This window comes from Python bivittatus, unplaced genomic scaffold (genome assembly GCF_059951505.1).
Source record: "Python bivittatus isolate LINGU-HERP-01145 unplaced genomic scaffold, Pbiv_v1 ctg000960_np1212, whole genome shotgun sequence".
NCBI lineage: Eukaryota > Metazoa > Chordata > Lepidosauria > Squamata > Pythonidae > Python > Python bivittatus.
In genome coordinates, this window is record NW_028277124.1 from 13044144 (window position 1) to 13064722 (window position 20579).

Here is a 20579-nt window from a genome sequence, read left to right on the forward strand (position 1 = left end):
CCCTGTACCCTAAAAGTACATTTTGAGCTAGACAAATACATAGCAGAGAGATGACAGCATATGTATCAGACACAATTTTGTACTTAAGTGTCATATTTATGGAGACTGACAGTTTGTTGAGTAGTCCCTTATATTTAATAATGAAATTAGGATTAGAAAAGAGTCCATGTATAGAGTAAACGCCATTTTGAAGCTTTTCTATGAAAGGTACAATGGAATAAAAAGCATATCCTTTTATTCCTGAGTTTATTTTAGAGGATAACTATACAATTAAGCAAATTAATGTATTTCTTTTACTAAATTAATGAAAATTAAATGTGCTTAATGTGATCTGTCTCTTGTCTAGTCTTTCTAAATCTGCTTAAAATACAGACCCAAGAGCTGTCCTCTACTAACTTTAAAAATTGGTTTGAAACAATCAATTGAAACCACTAAGCCATCTTAGAGAATCATTTTCTTTTTAACTCTATGCCACAGATTTATTCTTCCTGTCCCTCTTTACTTGTGTATAACTGGAATTTAACCCAAGTGGGCTTCCCAGGAACTTGAAGGACAAGGTTAACAAACTATAATATATAACGTATTTATTGGCACAGCTGCCATCTGAAAGCCAATATAATACTTGGTCAATAAAATAGAGGTCTGTATATATTTTCGTTTACAAGAAAACTATACACACATAGTGATTTACATATTTATACACACACACACACATACACATATACTATGTGTATATGTGTATCTCCCTTTAAAAGTAAATCAGGGCATAGTTAAATATAACTAAGATTTCACCTACAACACCTACTGCTTGAAATATTCCAACTACAAAGTATTAAAAGTTGTTACTACTTACCAAGTCATTAATTCAAACTGAAAAGTTAATTGTTCATAGCAAAAAGTAAATATTGACTTAAGAACAAAAATTGCACAATGCAACCTCAAATATTAATGCCTATCAATACTCTTAAATGTAGTAATACATAATTCTGTTTCAGAAAAGTAATGTATTTCAAACAGATCACCAAACTCTGAACATGACACACTATTCTTACTATAGTATTAATCTTCTAGATTTAGTAATTACAGCTCTAATTTCATCAGATACAAGGGGAGGAGGGCGTTGACCCAATATACACACATATTCTTTTATATCATGTAACACAAGTATTAGCTTCCTCTCACAAATTGCACAGCACAGCCCTACACTTCAGAATAACTCCATCCCCAGCTTTCTTTCCATTAGCCCAGCAATAAAGTGAAATAAATATGCTCCAAAATTACAACCACATAATAGTAATAGATCAGGGATCCAAAGTTAAAGAAATGACTGTTGTGATTTGTGCCTTTCTGAAAAAGCCAATTAACATGCAGGCAATTAAAGACCCAACACCGACACTAGGTCTCTGGAAATCCATGTAAAGTCTGATTTAATATCTGTTATTTCAAGCTAAGGTATCTCGGGCTTCTATCCATGAGGCTGATGAGCCACTGCTAATCTGACGACACAACAGGCATTTACATGGTTTAATGATGTGATCCTTCAAAGGGCAACTTCATCTACACAGTAAGTTTCTTTGCAATGGAAATACTGACCATAAAGAGTCCTGCAAAGTGGGCTTAGAGAAACAATTTGGTAAAAACCCTGCAGGCAAAAATTACAAATCTTGCTATTATCTCTGCACGTATAGTTACCGTGTTCACAGTATGCGGGGATTTTGGTATGGAAGGTGACCTTTATCTCTCTTCAGTAACACAAGTAACCCTAACCCTTCACAATCTTTATTAAGATTTACTTGCTACAATAGGTACTACTACTACTATTTTGATGCTTAATTGCACTGGGTAGGTTATCAGGAAAGGCAGTGAAGTTACCCTGTCCAACCTCCCTCATAGCCACCAGTGCTAAGACTTAACACCAAGATAAAGGATTGAGAGAATCAGTGCACCGTGACTTATTTTTGGTATTTCCAACCTCTTCCCACTTCTCTTTCATACTTGCCTCCCTGTTATCTTTTAATGGATTTGCTTCTCCCCAGGCTCTGAAATTAGGAATAGGGCCAGTTGTGGGGAATCTCAATTAAGAGAGAAAATTTCTCAAAGAAAGAAGGAATTGAAACTCCCATTTGTTGTTTGTTCCCTAAAAATATTACCTCTCCTCATGCATTGTAATTATCTTGGCAAATAACTTATCAAATTATTAGCAAAAATAGGTTCTTGTTCTTCTCTTACACATTCCATTTATATAGCATTAGCTCATGCTGCCTGAAACCAGGTTATTCTGAAATAATATATTTGCAAGGTAATCTTGGTTTCAGGATATACTCAATAAAATCCAGACAGTGAATCAAATTAGATTTGCTTGAGGAAAAAGCATACAGTTAAATTATGTATGTAGCTTTCCTACATCCATATGCCTAAAATTATTTTGATTTTTTCCCTTCTGTTTCTAAAAATCAGGAGTACACAGGAAAGGCACATTCCATATTATTTGGGTCCCAAAAGGTAAGGATTGATTTTGAAAAAGTGCATCTACTCAGTGAAAAAGATTGTGGAAAGAAAAGCAAATAATGATACACTCTGGACAAAAAATGCATAATGCATAAATGGAAATGCTGAGCCTTTTGCCAAAATGTCCTTAAGGTTCTTTTATATAAAACTGAACCTCAGTGCACTCTTAGCAGACATGCATATACTGTAGTACATATGTACCAAGAGTTCAAATTTTGTAATCTTTTCCTTTTCTACATGATAGTGAAAAATTATAAAGGTATTAAATGGAATCAGTGTTTATTAATATATTTTCTACAATTAAATACAATTCTGAAGTCCTGGAAACTGAGGTTCATTTGAACTGTGCAGTCTGCAAATGAGAATTGATGGAACATAATTTATTTATAATGCTACAATCCCTTAAACCTAACAACCCATGGGCACAATCCATTAAGTCTCCCTGCACAAAGAAATGTGTGGATGTGCAAAGGAGTAGCACTTCAACTATTAAGTATCTCTCCTGGTATCAAATATATCAAATATTTCAGTCTACGCTCTCATTTTACCAATAAAATTATGCCCATAGAGTAAATCAAATAAGCCAACTTGAAGTATTTTTCTTTTACTGAATGACCAATCAATCACACATCAGTGTTGTAAATTTATGTGCAAAAGCATTGAAGTGCTTTACTAAAAATTACAACATAGAAACACATTAACAAATTCATACAATCAGATCTGGAAATATAACAACACAAAGAGGAAACAGAATTACAGTACATGTACAACACAAGACAAATACATGGAATTCATTAGAAAATATTGTAATAAATAATTCATGAATTATAGTGCAATTGATTTATGCATAAATAGAACTAATTGCCTAGATATCAGTTATTAACAAAATCTGTCAAAAATCAAGGCAGCCACAGAGTTTTACTAAATTACTGCAACAATGGAAATACTGCAATTTAAAACAAAAACAAAACACAAATACAGGTATTTGTACTGTAAACAACTAAAAAAAAATCAGTCTCACTAAAGTTATTATACAATTTAATTTAATATAAAATAGTCATTAGCTACCAGAAATGGTTTAAACAATTTACTGAGCAGTAGTTCTAAAAACAGAGGCACTGTTTTTTTTTTCTTTTTTTAATATAAAATACTTGAGAAACATTCAAATAAGTAGAAAGCAAGTAGGGCTTGCTTTCACCTTCATTTAAAAGTCTACTGAAATATGAATTTTCAGAAACTTGTCAATTTCTAAGTAGCGACTGGTAACTGAATTTGAAAAGTACTTCAAAATTATAATTTAAATAGCCTTTTAAATGGATACATTGGGGCGGATGTGGGGGGAGTTAATGTATTTCCCTGCCTTTCCTCAGTTGTATAATCAAAGGTTCAGCCTATTCATTAGAAATAATTAACGTTTCTTTTTAAAACTTACAGGTTGAACATTATCTACAAACTATCAAAAAATATTTTAATATACTATTTCCGGCCAAAAATAAATACAAGTACGAAAATGCTGAAAATTAATTATAATATTACATACAAAACTACCACCGTTAAAGTCAATAGCAAAATGATCCCTGATTTTATGAATCCTGTTACTTTTTGGTCAGGCCACCATTTAAATGATATTAAGAGTACTGCAATTTGCCTTTGATATAGACATGGATTTAATATTGTCTGAAACATTAAAAAAAGACTGGGAACAAACAGGTCCCACTCTTGAATGGGTGCATTCTCCCACCCTACCTGCTCACCCTATTCTCATCTCATAACCTTCAGGAAGAGGTCTGGGGGGAAGTACGAGTTGCAACAGGAAGTTGGATGGAAAAGCTTTGTATCCCAAGTCCACATATGAAGCAATGAACTACAGGTCCTAGCAGTCCTCCAAGTAAAACCTGAAATCTTGTTTTCTACTGGGGAAATATATAATTAATGAATAATCTTAATCCTGATGAAAATATGGCTTAGTTCTTTAAAATTAAGGATGACCTCGATGAATGATAATCTCATCTGTGGTACAACTTTTTATTTTTCAAGGACTTGTTTCCCATGTAGCTGAGCTGAAGAAGATTCAGCACAGATCATCTAAATAGTTGATGAACTGATTCCATGGTTGCATTTCTTTCATTCTGTAAGTAACCCCAATTTATTAGGGGCCAAATCTCTTCCTAGTCTATTCTGAAATTACCAACTAAGTTGAATGACATGCTTCAAAAAGTATCAAATGTGAATGTAGATGGTACAATTCACAGTATCTAAATAATGAACTCTTATACTAAGTGTAGGTTAAATATATTCAGTCATCCATATATGGGAAAAAGATAACACTTTTGGAAATCTTAACCTTCCCCATAGAAATCTAGTTTTTTCAATGAAAAATGGATGTCTTCATTCATATGTAGATATGGTTGGAAAGGACACCAAAGGTATGTAGTATATAAAATCAAATGAGTATGATCCTTCTAGTGAGCAATTGCTCACACACAGTGAAATTGCTGTAGAGCTCCAGAGAAATGTATTGCTCCCTTTCCTGCCTAACTAAAGATGCACTGAAGCCTATGATCAATCAGTCAATCAGTCAACTTAGGAACTGCAAGAATGTTTGTCTGACTTTCTTCCCACTCCTTTGGATCAAGTTAACACAAACGCCAGAACTTATATAACTTGAATGAGGAGTGCAGTTGCCCAGAAATACAAGAAGTGCATGCAAACTTCTGAATCCCCTTGAAGCTGGGAGGTCCATGAGCACATCTTCTAGGAGAGCACATTTGTTTATGAACCCTACTGGATTTCTCTGTGAGAAGGATCATTCCCAATTATGAGTTATCTGAAGATCATTTAAAAACTGTAATATAAAGAACTGTCCTCTGAGTTTCTATGAAAAGTTTTTTTTTAATATATATATATATATATCTCTAAAATGAAATGCCCAGCTTCCAAATAGTAAATATACAAAGAATTTCTAGTACTGAAAGTTCAAAACAGTTTCACTGTTTTTTTATCGGCAATTCTTTCAAGACCCTGAACTGCAGATTTGGTTATTAGCAAAATGATGATGTATCGGCCCACCAAAATGAAAACCTGATATTCATTTTGATAAACTGAAAAAGGTTTGAAATGTCACAGCAGCAAAGACATTACTGTTATAGTGAGGTTTTTCAGTAGGAGTGTTAAACAATCCTTAAATAAATGTAAGTAGTCATAAAACCAACTAACTACCAGCACACTTAAATCAAAAACAACCATTCTCAAGCTCATTCTGTGCACATTATGAAACATGCTCTAATATGCATTCCAACTTTCTTCTTCAACCCTTACAAGTTAGCTTATTTTCCATACTAAAGGGAAACCATGTTATGTATGCCTTTAGTATTCCATCTCGTTTAATAGTTATTCTATAGCTACAACTAAATTTGTCAGTTTTTACAAGCATATATTCTGTAAACACCAATTTCTTGCTAAACCAACAATAAAATTTTAACAACCCAGTTTTATTCTTAACACACGCTTTTAAAAATGAAATATTTACTTTATATCCAATGTTAGGCTCTGATGTACTTTCTTTTCCATTGTCTAGATTTAACTAATACTTCATATCAGTTTCCACAGTAAGAAACTATTAACTGTCCTCTTCCCTTGATTTGCTTATTTTCAGTTACGAGCAGCTTCTGAAAATATTTTGAGAGGATAAATGTCCTAAAAGCACGAATCATGTCTTTCCTTAATAAGATGGATTACTGAATGGCAAGGGTCAATCTTCATCAGTAAAAGTAATATTTCACATGACAAATAGATGTTGTTCCCAACATTTTATGCTAATGACGACTAAATAAAACCTGAATCTTTTTCACTTATTTGTACAAGGATTATATTAAATACAAACTATCACAATTGTGATCAATTCTATCATTTTGTCCACAGTGAAAACCCTGAATAAAATTATTCTTCAAAAAGGCATGTATGTGGTTTCTGAACTGTAAAATGTCATTTCTTCTAAGTGAACATTTGTTTCTCCCACGTATATGCTTACACACATTGTGCACACACATGTGCGCGCACACATACACACACACACACACACACAGTTTCTAACGAATTAAACTACATAGGCTTGCTGCTGTTTTTGCAGGTGCCAGTCCCTGAATCTGTGATATTGAACAGCCCAGTGTCTGGTAATCGGAGCTTCTTCTTCGGAGGTGTCTTCAGAGTTCCAGATCTCTCTTTAACTTTGTATTCTAAAGTGCTGTGAGGTACCCCATAGATTCCTTGTGCTTTGGAAACGCTCATCTTTCCACTCATTACCATTGCGATAGCTTCCTCCATTATTTCATGATCATATTGCCGGTAGCGACCACGTTTTTTCCTTGGCTGCTTATTATCCTTACGGTCTAAGCCGTCTTCTGTGGATTCGGAGGTGCCATCAACAATGCCATTCTTAGTATTAAGACACAAAGGAGAGAGGTCCCCATGCAGAAAATAGGTGTCCAAACTTGAGGGAGTTACAGATGCAGAACATTCCACTTTGCTCTGTTTGGGGAATATAGTTTTCAATTTTTGAAGAGCTGATCCTTCTAAGACTGATGAGGTTTTGGAAACGTGGTACATGACATCCAGAAGTCCAGCATTCTCATGCTGCTTGGGAACAGCACTGATCCTTAGCTGAGGAATTTTTAATTGTACAGCTGGAGCTGACATTTCATATTGTACACTTTCATTTTTTTCTTTAAACTGAGTGACCATTCTTTGCAAAGTTAATTGGTGGAGGTAATTGGAAGCTGTTGGGAATCTTAATTCTGAGGTTTCAAGTAGACTAAGTTTATTTTTTTCTGTGCGCTCTGCTTGAGCTTTTGCCCACAAGGCTACTTTTTGCAGCACGGCACAAGTCTCTGGACTGTCCTTGTAAGAACAGGTGTCCTTGAAATCTCGAGTTTTGTTTTTAAAGAGCGCAGGGTTTCCTGCTGGTAAGGCTTCTAAGTGGAGAAGTAAAGTTTTTTGAGGTATGCCATAAAGGATGCCTGCTTTATTAATGTCCAGTGCTCCGGACTGAACGTCTTTCAAGGCTTTTGAGAGCAAACCATCTGCAAACTCAGCACTTCTTTCCACAAAGTCCTCTCTGTGTCTGTGGAGTCTCCTGGATGGATGGAATGAAACGATGGTGAACTGATGCATGAGAGACTCTCACACAGCTATGGAAGGGAAGGGTCCACTCCTTTATTATACTCCTTGCTTAGGTAACATCACTGCTTCTGACACTTTTAAGGCTTTGAGTTGTGGTAGCTACTGATTACCATAGCAAAAGTTAGAGTTCTGGTAGGACCATGTGAGAAAATGATAGCCCAGCTTCTAGAACAGCCCTTCCAAGAACTTTAAATCTGTTTTCAATTCCCTTCTGACAGATGCTTGCAGAGTAACACTTAAAACTTCTCTTTTCACAATCTAACATCCATTGACTGTCCCCATCCTAAAGGAGTTTTGTTAGTAGAAACGTGACGTTACCGCTAAACAAGTAATAAAAGAGTCAACCCCCTTATAGAAACGTTGTTTATAACTATTAAAAAAAAAACCTTAAAACATCCAAGTAGGTCTTTTTAATGCAATTAAAGTCCTAAATACTATTTCTAATTTCTAGTAAAGTTAGAAGTGTGTGTGACTAGTAGGGGGAGAAAGGAAGAGGGAGAGACAGATACGGAATGCAAGCAGTTTTTTCTGGGTTTTTTTTTTTTTTTTTGCAAAGGAATAATTCTGTTGCACAAATGATAAGTGACTGTTATGACTGGAAAGATGCCAGAATTATAACATATGTTACTTCAATGTAATTTCAGTAAATATTTATTACAGCAGTACATTAACCATTCAAAAATGGTATCTCAGCAGCATGACACCACATACCATAGTAAAATCAAAATGCAAGAGCTCTCTCATTTTAGGGTGCACTAAAATTATAGTTGCTTTAACTTTTTTCTAACTGTCAAAATCTACTAAAATGTAAAATATTTTTCTTTTTCCAATGGGAAAGGTTTAAACTCATATCAAATAGTTTCTCTTTTATTACTTAATTTCCTAATTACACTATGTACATAAGCATTTTATTTTATTTTTAGGAACATGAACTAAAGTTTGGTGATTGTTCTGATAACTTTTCTTTAACAGAAAAAAGTGAAAAACACAAAATGAATTATATGAGTTATACACAAACACACAATTATGAGTGAAACCCTGGCATAAGCAAGGAAGAAGAGTGTGTCAACATACATTTTACACAAGTCGATTACAAAAGAAACCTTCACTTTTATGTCTTACTTCCACTTACTCCCCTTAAAATAAAGCAGAGTAATGCTGGTCATGCTTACCCAGACAATGAATTTTCAGAACACGACCCATCATACTGTGACTGTTCCAAGCTTGTTTTCTTTGTAGAGAGATCTAGCACTCCATCCCCTATTATAAAAATGGGGCATGTAAGATTAAAAAACATACTCATACTATTATCAACAACAAAATGACATAGGGCAACTATTAAGACACTCCCATGCTATGCATCAATTTTCATGCCTTGTACTATGCAGCTCATGGATGATGCCAGCACTATTATTACAAGCACTCACTATTTTTTCATTTCAACTGGTCTGTGAATTCTGCAGGTGCCTGGTATTAATGCTATAACATCAATTTCAGAGCTGAAAATATTGGTCCTTTTGACTTTTTTGTTCTTGCTGGTAGCAAGAGAGCACTTAAAAACTAAATAAATCAATGATATACAGCAGAATGACATTGTAGAGTCTGAATTACATCAGACTAGAACATGATTTTGCCATTTCTGAATACTTCCCTGTATTTAAAAACTTTTGGACCAGGAAACGTCAATTCCAGGATTTAAAAGAGTCACTTTTTGTTGAGATAGGCAGCTATATAAATGTGAGTGAGTGATAGATAAGAGTAGTTCTGCTTGTGGGAATATTCCAACGGCTCATGTCGAATGCCAAATCTTAGAACAAAAGCACTGGGAGATATAACTATAATTAGATACCTTTAACAACCAGCATTACACAGTGATAACTCAGATTAAGCAACAGGCACACAATCAAAAATGGCTCCCTCCTATTATAGGACCTATTATAGGATTATATACACTGATGCAGATATCTTTTTTTAAAAAAATCCCATAGCTGAGAATTGTAAATATTTCTCATTTTTCAAAGTGGCTCTTTGGTGATCAAGATGATGCCTTAATTTCAAAAAGATTCATTCAATCAGAAAATTAAAAAAAATTATCTCCCTAAAATGTCAGGTATTAATAATGAATTAGAATCTTTGATCAGGTCACAGTATGGTAAGTTTCCGTTATTGTTAATTTCTGGTATTACCAAAAGACAATTCAAGGAAAAAATTCTATTCTATTTGAGGTAACTATATGGAACAAATTCTTACAATAACATATAATTGATTTCTGTAATATAGCAGAAATGAGGATTTTCTATACAAAAGATTTCACCTTCTTCTTTGATGGAAATGAACATTGCCTGTAAAGAGAACTTTGTTTCTATGTTTCATATTCTTTTCTGACAACTAGGACTCAGAAGGAAAATTTAATAGTGTGTTCATATGTGCATATGGTCCAAAACAATTTAACACTATAAATCATCTAAGCCATTCTTTGCATAATTTCAATTAAATAAGATGTACAATTTAAATAATTCCAATTAATATGCAATTAAATAATCAAATCACAACATTGAATCTAGTTGACAGTATTCTACAACTTATTTTACATATGATTACGCATGCAAGCCTATTTTGATTATGAGTCTCACCTTTGATCACAATTAAAAAACAAAACAAAACTAAAAATAGGATTCAAACCCATCTAATATGAAAGATGTACCATATAAGATGTTTGGATTCAAGGGTAGTTCTGGGTTGTAAAATGTGGCTTGTTCCTCAACTTCTCCCATCCATACTCCCTACTGAACATTTTCAACATTTTTAGTTTGTGAGACTACATTAAGATGTGAAGCTGCATATTTTTCTGCATGCTTTTCTATATTCAAAGAATGCATGTATTTTATCTTCTCTTCCAAATATACTGCTAAGAAAACTTAACAGAAAAAATTCAAACACAGTAAGAAATTGCAAATGCATATACGAAATCCTAAAAGCAGCCACAGGTATAAAATGGTGGTGATAAGTTTAGAATTTGGGCAGGCACAAATGGAAACAGCTGAATTAAAAGGTATTCTGATACCTAGGTGTGAAATTTGTTAAAAGGTTAGAGCAGTACTAATTTGAACTCAAATACAATTAGGGATTTAAAAAGTTAATCCCACATTAATAAAAAGTGCAGGATTTTAAAAGGGAAATGTATTAGGATTGGGGAAAACCTTTGGCAGGCATCAGAAATCTTGGCTATTTGATAGTAACACCGTTACTGGCACATATAGTTCCCAAACAATAAATCCGTACATGCCTTTATTTTCCAAACTACTTTGTTTAGGGCTGAATGAAAACAAGGGACACGTACATTTTTATAACTCCAAATCACATTTTGATGCATTTTTTAAAATTCCCAGATAGCATAAAAGAATTGGACAGCATTTAGGGAAACTATATTCCCTCCTAAAAGTGGATCAGCAGAGAGATTGCCAACCCAGGAAGGAGCCATCTTTAGGGTGTCGCTTTCGAATTCCAAGAAACTCAATCTCCATAGTTCTAAAGCCTGCCAAGCATTAAGTTGCCCATCTGAGGAGCCAAAAAAAGGAGGATGAGCAAGAACTCCTTTGATGACCAGCAGGCAAGAAGGCTGCAGTTTGCTGGAATGTTTGTTCTCCTGGTCTCTGTTTTAAACAAATGAGGAAAGGTGTTCAGTGCTCAGGCAGGAAATCCTCTTGGCAACAATACACATCTACTGATATCAGCAAGATGGAGTAGTTTGATTGGAACACACTTCCTAAGGTAAAGCTGACTCATCAGAACAAGGTGGAATGGTCATTTCTGCTGATGGTCAGGTTGCACTGAAAAGCTCTGTAGTTTTACACCAAAGCACTTAAAGGAAAAAGAGAAAAAAACAAAAACAAAAACCAGCAGTGTTAAGTGAATAAACAGATTCATTACATGGAATTCAATCATAACATTTCATAGTTTGAAAGAAAAACAATTAAAGAAAACTTTCCATTTTAAATAATATTCTTTGCTTTTCATATAGAAAAGAAATGTATACATAAAATGAAGTTTTCTAGCTACCCTTGAGGTGCAAGTAACCTGATTTAATAAGCAGAGATAGTCTGTCTCCTCTAACAATGTTTTCAAAAGATACTTGATAGGAACAAGTGAGGAACAAGTTGTAGTAGCCTCTACCAAAGCATTCTGCTCATGTTCAATCTTTCAATGCTTTCAACTCACAAGAGACTTATCTGGAATTAAGGGCAGCTACAATATCATAATAGTCTTATTTTAGCAGATATTTGAATGTCAAACAATGAATCTCAAAGGATTTGAAACTGCATGCTGTCATATTCCAAATTCCATTCAATTCTGAGTTATCTTGCCAGAAAATATAAGCATCCCATAAATGATCTATAAAGGTTTTTTAGCACCTGAAAGTCCTGTGGTCAAAATCTTTATGGGTCATGAATTCAGATGATGACAGACTGCAATAAGACTGAGCAGAGATACAGGCTGCAGATTCTTATAACACTCTATCTAAAAGTATGACTAACATAGTGGCCACATTTTCTTCCATCTTCTTTCTCTGGATTTTTTATCATCTTGCCAAAAGAAGAGTTCCTGGAAAGGTGGATGCTTGCAACTACTTTGTGAATCATGGGTGAGAAATCATTTGTTGACAGCCCATTTAGCAGTAGCACTGTAGCTCAGTCTTGTAATCTGCCACTTGCCTCTAGTTGTTGGCAACTGTCCATGAGCAGACACCTAAATGATTCTCACTGCTTGCCAGAAGAGGATCTAGGGAGCCAAGCAGCTGAATGCATGATTTCAGAGAAGCAAATCAGGACTGGTCATACAACATTTCCCTTTTATCTTAAAAATAATCTGCCATTCGAGGCAGCAATTGCAGAATCTGATACAATAGGCTATGGGACACTCTCTACAGCTGCTTTGCTGGGATTATGTATCCAGAGGAGTTCACAACAGGGAGCTGGACCTACGGCTATGCACAGGAGCAAAAGCCTAAATATCTAGTTCCCTTGTCATGAGAAGAGACTTATGACAGAAAAAAGATCTATTCTACCAACCAGAAGTGCAGGAGAACCCTTCATTTCCCAGCAACTCTATGCAATAAAATGCTGCCATTGTTCCTGAAGGTAGCAGATACTCTAGCATTCCATTTCTGCACTGATGTCAGGGAGAGGATATGCAGCAAATGAAAGAACTGATGAAGAAATGAAAGACTCCCTACAGAGGCAATTGCCTCTGCAGGAACTGGTTCCAAAATGGTAACAACTGTGTTTAACAGAGATTTCACTGCTTCAGCAATTACTGCAAAGATATGGAAACAATCCATCCCATCCCTAGAGTCACCAATCATTTCAGATTCAGTCAGCAAAGCAAAAGAACGCATACACTAAATTCATATCCATACATTCACGGACAGAGTAACCATGGTTGTAAAACATACACTCTATGATCGCTAGGTTTTCAAAATAGACATTCTAAGAGCAAGTTATCAGCAGTAACAAAATTTTCAACACTGTTTTCAGATATAACATTCATTTTCAACAATATCAAATGAACAACTCAAAATGATTACCTTGCTGAGCATCCTGCTCTTGTGTTCGATTCACAGTGAGGTCTAGAGGGCTATCTTGTTCTTCCTGAAGTGGATTTTCGGTTTGGTTCATTTGGATATCTTTACGTATCAGACTCATTTCATATGATGAACCGTTTCGATTCTCTTGCAGTTTACTATTTTTTGAAATATATTCAATTGCAAATTGACGGATCATCTTTTTCATTAATTCCTGAGCAACTAGGGGAATGTTAGGATCACAGTTCTGAGGAAGATCTGTGGGAAGAAAAGAGCATCATTCACATACATATTAGAATAAATGCCTACATACCTTTAATTAAGTTTATCCTGTAGCAGGTATCTTATAATACTCTTATTTTTACAAAGTGCAAATTTTGCTCTAATAGATCTCACATTTAATATAACACTTGTCCCTGAGTAGCAGTTGAGAGCGGGGGAGACATAGCTCCCTTTTGCCCCTGAAGACTTTCTTGGTGCTCACCAAGCTCCACATCCAGCTTCAGAACGAGTATTTAAAGATTTCCAAGAATGCCTTAAAAGAGTAAAACAGAGGGGAGATACTGCCTGGTTTTTTGCTGGGAAAGATGCTCACTTACCCAGACAAACAACAAAGGAAAGGTAGAATAGTAGAAAGGATTCTGAGGCCATTAGCAAATATTAGGGAGCAACTTCATAGTTTTTTTTCTGGTGAGGGTGCATTCTATGCATACCACCCAGTGTATGGCTCTCAAAAATCCTAATTAAGTTCACTGGATGGCTATATTTTTTCTACTCTTCTACCAAAGTATTATGCAAAATATAATAAAAAAACAAATCAGCTGACATCATAACAAAATGTAAAAATTACATGGAACTGGTAGCTATACAATATAAACTAACCCCAGTTTTGAAATGTAAAATTCTTGGACAAATAAATAGTTTTTTGTTTTCTTGTTCTAAAAAGAATATAATGTTACACCTTCAAACCTCCAAGGGGAGAAAGTACTAGCATTTGAGTCTGAGATGTTTCTTATGCAGAAATCAATATAGAAAATGTAGAAATCAATATAGAAAAAATATTACGTCTAATCTGTGAGTAAAAGCCCTACAAATATTCTATGGCCTTTTCCTAACTATTTATACAGATTTGGTTCTATCTTTTTACCCCATAATGTCATGCTATGGGATTAATTCCAAAAGCATTTATGTAAAAAACAAAACCACAACAAGAACCCACTAACCAGCCCACTGCTAACAGAGTACAGTATAAAGAAACTTACATCCTCCTTTGAGTGTCTATGTCGGTAAATCACCTTTATGTTTTTTTTAACATGCATGCTTGCAGAAGAAAACTGTCAAGTTCAAAATATAGCATTTTGAGATCCAGCTAATCTAACATTGCTTCACTTACAACTCAAGCTCAATCAAAGGACACTGCATCTCAAAGTTAAAAGAGAAACAAGTTCATATCCAGAACCAGGTTTGCAGACAGAATCCTAATTCCATACCCCTCACCTCCAAACACTGTCCACCGCCCAAAAAATGAGTATTTTTCTTTGTGGGCTGATCTGAAACAACTGCCTTTAGAGCTGGACATATGCTTCCTGCAAGTCTTCTGTGAGGTAGGGACACAGACGTCTTGTGTGTTCTCCTTCACTGCACTCTAAAATACTACCCATGTGCAGCACAAGAGCATGGAAGCTGTACAATATTGTACTAAACTAGTGCTTAGCTTAAATTACTTGAAATCTTACAAGATTTTAAGAAATTAGAAAATAAACCAGCTTTTTCCCCTTAAAAAAAATCAATTTCCTCATCAACTAAATACATATAAAGAGCTCAATTAGAGAAAAGCGATTTCAACTGCAAAATAACTTACAGAAATTAAGCTAGAGCTAGAGAACAAAGCAGAATAAAAAGTCAGAAAAACAAAGGTGAGACTTATGTAGAATTTCTGCCTGAGCACTATATATCACAATAGCAACTGAAGTCAAGCATTACCTTCCTTGCGAAAGAGTGCATTTAGGTAATTCTCTGCTTGGCACTCAATTTTATCAGTGTTGGACTGGCCCTGAGATGACAGCTCCTCCGTAGGCGTTGACTGCAAAGAACCAAGAACTGCTGTAGGATCCTAAAATGTATAAAGAAACCCCACTGATCTAAGTAAAAGCAAATCTTAAAAGAGGTGAGCAAGAAAAAAATCCCATTATATAACTACATATTTATCAAATGTTTTATATAGCACAACAGTTTAAATAAACTTGGAAAACTTAGAGAAAATGTGTGACTTCAAGAGTTAAAAGAACATATACTTACACTGACTATTTCTTTATGCAAATTACAAAAGGAACATTTTTCATCCATAGACCAGTCAGTCACTTCTTCTGGTTCACAGTCTGGGGTTGGGGGGCAGGGGAGGAGAGAGGAAGAGAGAAATTAAATATAAATTCAACACCTAAACTGTAAGCACAACTTTGAATTTGCTCCTCTGCCAAACATGAGCCAAATTCTAGGCCAAACAGGAGATGTTTTAGATCCTCTGACTAGGTATCTGGATGCTATAAGATTCTGGATTAACCTAGTTCTGCTCAGAACATCTAGTCAAGAAAACAGTAAGACTTTCACATGTAGGAAGAGAAGCCATGGGTCAAAACTGAGCATATACTTCACATGCTGTCTTAGATTCAAACCTGGCATCTTAAGATGGTGAGTGGAAAGACACCAGTCTAAAAATCTGAATGTTAACTAATGGTGTCATTCAAATACAAGGCCAATTTATCTTCATAAGACAGTGAGCAGACTAGCCCATATGATAAAACACCACACAGCAAGAGAACCTAAGAGTTGTTATTCTATTTATGACAGGTAACAACTCTACTATTATTCAAAGTAAATTATGCCTTCAATGTGGCAAAAGACAGTACAATTACAAGTGGTGCTAAAGCAAATGCAAAAAACTCTGTACACCCTTCTTACAGTTACAGTAAATTGAGTTATTTTACTTTTTCTGGCTTGGTAAAGAATAGTCTCCTTTCATTGCCATTAAGATCTTCTTTCCTTCTCCAATCCCAGTAGGTAGGACTTGGGACTTTCCAATTCTCTTAGATTGGGTGGCTGGTGTGGGTCTTCCGGGCTGTGTGGCCGTGTTCTTGAAGTTTTGTTTCCTAACGTTTTGCCAGCACCTGTGACCGGCATCTTCAGAGTGCAGGAGCACAGAAAGGAGCAGTTCTCTCTGTGCCCAGAACTGCTCCTGTCTGTGCTCCTGCACTCTGAAGATGCCGGTCACAGGTGCTGGCGAAACGTTAGGAAACAAAACTTCAAGAACACGGCCACACAGCCCGGAAGACCCACACCAGCCATCGTATGCCGGCCGTGAAAGCCTTCGACAATCTCTTAGATTACTTTTTCTATAAATGTCCTTCTTGGTGGACTCCACACATATGTTGCTTGAAAAATAACTGTGTTGACAGAAGCTATCTAGCTATTTGATTCCTGAAAATGTATAATAGTCTGCCTCACTGACTTTGCATAATGCTCTGGTATTCTATTACAAATCCCTCCATATACTACTAACTTATTTAAGGTTTGTTTTTTTAAACAGTGTCAGAAATGCAGAAATGCAGCTGTAATTTCTGCAAAAGTGTTCCCAGGGTCCCAGATTAACTTTTTCTAGACAAGAATGAACATTTATTTATTGAATTGAATTGAACTGAATTGAATTGGCTGCCCATCTCAAGTACATGACTCTGAGGGGCTAAAAATTAAATCATACAATTTTATCATACAAGGACATGGCAATGCATTCCTGAGAATGTTCTATGCAAAAGAGTCCAGCCACACCCAATAGTACGTCACTGATTCCATGGAGTTTGGGTGTATGATCCACTGTGGCTCAAATTTTAGGGTGCACAAATCCACTTCTAAACTTATTTTTATGTACAGGTAGTCCCCAGGTTAAGAATGCCTGGTTTAAAGATGACCCATAGTTAAGAATGGAGCCTACTGTAGCAAAATTTGAGTTAAATACACAACATTTCAAGTTAAATACACAATGGTTCAAGTTCATTGCACAATACTACTTATATAGTATTATATAATAATACTGTTCCAACTTACATACAAATTCAACTTAAGGACAAACCTTGGGAACAGAACTCATTCTTAAATTGGGGACTACCTGTACAGAGAATATATTTAGCATGGGATTACAAGTTTAAAAAGTGTGTTCATCCCAACAAATTAGAGCTGCTTCTTGTAATTTAATTTATCTTTTCATTGATAATATTTTTGGCTTAGGCTAACTAACTTTACACTGCCTTTATTATTTTTGTATATTGCCATCTCCAAAGATTCCTAGTGGTTAACAGTGCCAACATCAAAAGCTCCACAAGACAAATGCCTATGACCGATAAATACTATTAATATTAATCCCCTACTCCTTTAACTCAAATTTAGTACTTCATAAAGGTGCTCCACTGAAGGTTCAAAAGGAAATTTCAGTGTGGTCCCAAACTTAATGTGAGATGCATCCATTCCGCTGTCACAGGCAGCAACCCCTCTTTGCACTTGGAAGAGTAGAATATGCCTCTAACATGGGCTGAGTACAGCTACTTTCAAGAATTTTTCCAGTTATTTTTAAAGCATTTAAGCATATGGCATATTACTGTAACCTTATGATAGGAAATGCTGAATTGCGCATGACATCTTTTTCTTTTGTTTGTTCAGAACCAACTGCCATGTTCTTGAATTATGAGGAAAAGAAAACCTTCCTATCTCACATCCTCCAAGTCTTCCCCTGTAATCTCTTGTTTCTTCCCTGCACTGAGCAGAGGGCTCGATTCAATCACCCCCTTCCAAATTTATGTTTTTAGGATTCTAGTTGCTTTTATTTTCCATTCATGCTATAACTCTGGTAAGATCCTTTAAAATATCTAAGCTGAAGAATCACTACTTCAGACATAACTGCTGAACCATTCTTATAACCATGTTATAAGAATGAGCCAGAGTCACAGATTTGAACAGTCAACTAGCATAGTCACAAAAGCCTCAGCTTCTATGAGAGAACAACTGTAGGTTGAAGGAATGTTCAAACATTAAACTGTGTTTGATTTTAATTACAACTGTTGAAACAAGCAACTTCGTAAATTATGGCTTGAATTCAGGTTGATCAGGTTCTGATGGCAGAACAAGCTGGGGTCATCTAACCCTCTCTCAGCTAAACCTATCTCACAAGGTTGCTACTGTGAGAAAAACAGGTAAAGGAGTTCTCTGTATGCCATCTGGAGTTCCTGAATTAAAGGTAGGATATAAATGGAAAAAATTAATAAAAACTAAAGTAGAAGTTTCAAAACTCCTAAATGTTGGAGTGATGGAGCACATGGGCACAAGACCAACTACAAGTTATGCTGGCAACACAAATAGCTTATTATTAACCCACTGAATTTAATTGGGTTTCTTCTCATTGCAGTATTTCTAACATGCATACTGAACACAAACTCATTACAGCTTGTTCCAGTAACTATTAATTTATTTTTTAAAAAACAAAACAGATACAGTAGCTAAGCTTAACAGAAATCTAAGGTAATGCAGTATCATACTAGGAAATCTCACATATGTCTATTAGTATGGGCTTAATTATAAAAATATAAATCATCATAAATTAGTTCTGATGGAATCTATATGATATCTTTGCTATTCTAAGTATTTACAGTGTTAAGTATTATTATGCCAAATTTTCAACTAATCATAATCCAGCAAAAGTGAAAATCTCAAAATCTCATCAACTTCAATGACAAGACATACTTGTAGTTTTCCAACACAAATCAGCTGAAATAACTGTTTCAATTGTGATACACACACACAAACACTGAAGTTACATGTTGAGTAAATGTGTGTGTGCGATTAAGCAAATTAGCTATGTTTTTACAGTTTTATTTTAAATTATGTCAGTGCAGTTTAATTAAAACAGATAAGAAGAAGTAAACAAAATAGTAGTTAACGACAATTTTAAGCATTTACCAGACAGTAAATGTTCTAAAAATGGTGAACAGTTTTTGCTGGATGTTTAAAAGACAGCAAATTTGGTGCTAAATATATTTTTTGTGCATAAAGCATTCTGTAAGTTTGTTGAAGAAATCTTCTTCCTTACAAATGTAAACCTCATTTTCAATGAAATTTACGTAATACTGAAAATTAGCATGCAAGCAAGTGTCTTTTTTCCCCCCAAGAAACTCAAAGCACCCTTTTCTTTTATATCTTCATAACAGAAGCAAGCAAAAAGTTAAGATCTCTCAGGGAGTTAGACTGGGATTCAAACTCTGATCTCTCACATTTGACTCAAAACTAATCTCTATGTTATATCAGCTGTTCTTTGAACTCATCCAAACTGAAAATTTATTCTACATATTTATCTGGAAGTAGGCTTCATTGAACTTAACAGGACTGAATAGACATATGGAAGATTACACTGTCAAATTGCTTTTTCCTACTTTCTACGGAGACTTTAAAAATGAAACCTGAATTTTAAAATGCTGCTTGTTAACACAATGATTTCAGAAGATCACACTTAAAAGAAACAATAAAGTCTGTGACTTAAATTACTCTTCCAAACTTCTAAAGAGTTTGTGCTCTTTTTTTTTTTTTTTGAGCTTCATGACTTTATGGCAAACATGTGATTTAAAAAGAGTACTTCTGGCTCTCTCTCTTGAGCAGAATTTTGCATCCTAGTCTCTACCACTACAGACTTCAAATCGATCATATGTCTAAATTTTGCATGTGAAGGATTCCTTTTCTTTTTTACTTTTTTCAACTTTATTTTTATTTTCAATGTGTTTCTGTTTGCAATTCTGGTCAGTGACTATAATAAAAATTCTACTACTTTTTTTTAGGATAATATTTTATTGTTTAAGTGTGATCCCACTTTTCTGAATTTATATGAAAGTTCAATTACAAACCCAGACAAGAGTCTTCAATTTTAATTGACCATGTCAAACACTGAGTCTCTCTTCAATAGATAGGCCTCCATCTATTTATTTACTCATCAAATTTCTAGGCCTCCTGACACCAGAACAACTCTGGGCAGCTTCACAACTAAAAATAGATAGAAAACAATATAATATAAGAACAGAACAGGAGTCAACCACATGGAACAAATTTAAAAGAGCATCCACACCATCCTCCAGCTTAAAGGGGCCCAACCATACATTAACCCAAGGCCTGGGGGATGAGCCAGAATTTTAAGGTTAATTTAAAGGTGGGTAGGGTGGGGACCATACAACAGGGAAATCCTGTTACAGAGGGCAGGTGCAGCAATAGGGAAGGCTCGGTTCCT

At 35.1% G+C, this 20579-nt stretch overlaps 1 protein-coding gene across 5 annotated transcripts in view; it reads right to left on the reverse strand.

The window, feature by feature from the left end:
• The window catches only part of LCORL (ligand dependent nuclear receptor corepressor like), an 80981-nt gene that overhangs the window by 21394 nt on the left and 39008 nt on the right, over positions 1-20579 (reverse strand). For 2 of the 5 annotated variants that reach the window (XM_088131569.1, XM_088131568.1), the window contains 5 exons: positions 15566-15645; positions 15251-15380; positions 13271-13525; positions 8859-8946; positions 3053-7639 (listed from right to left, as the gene is read on the reverse strand). In XM_088131569.1, the coding sequence (XP_087987695.1) occupies positions 6610-7639; positions 8859-8946; positions 13271-13525; positions 15251-15380; positions 15566-15645 (1583 nt within the window). In that variant the 3' untranslated portion in view covers positions 3053-6609. The other 3 variants (XM_088131566.1, XM_088131565.1, XM_025165889.2) reach the window with 2 other exon arrangements.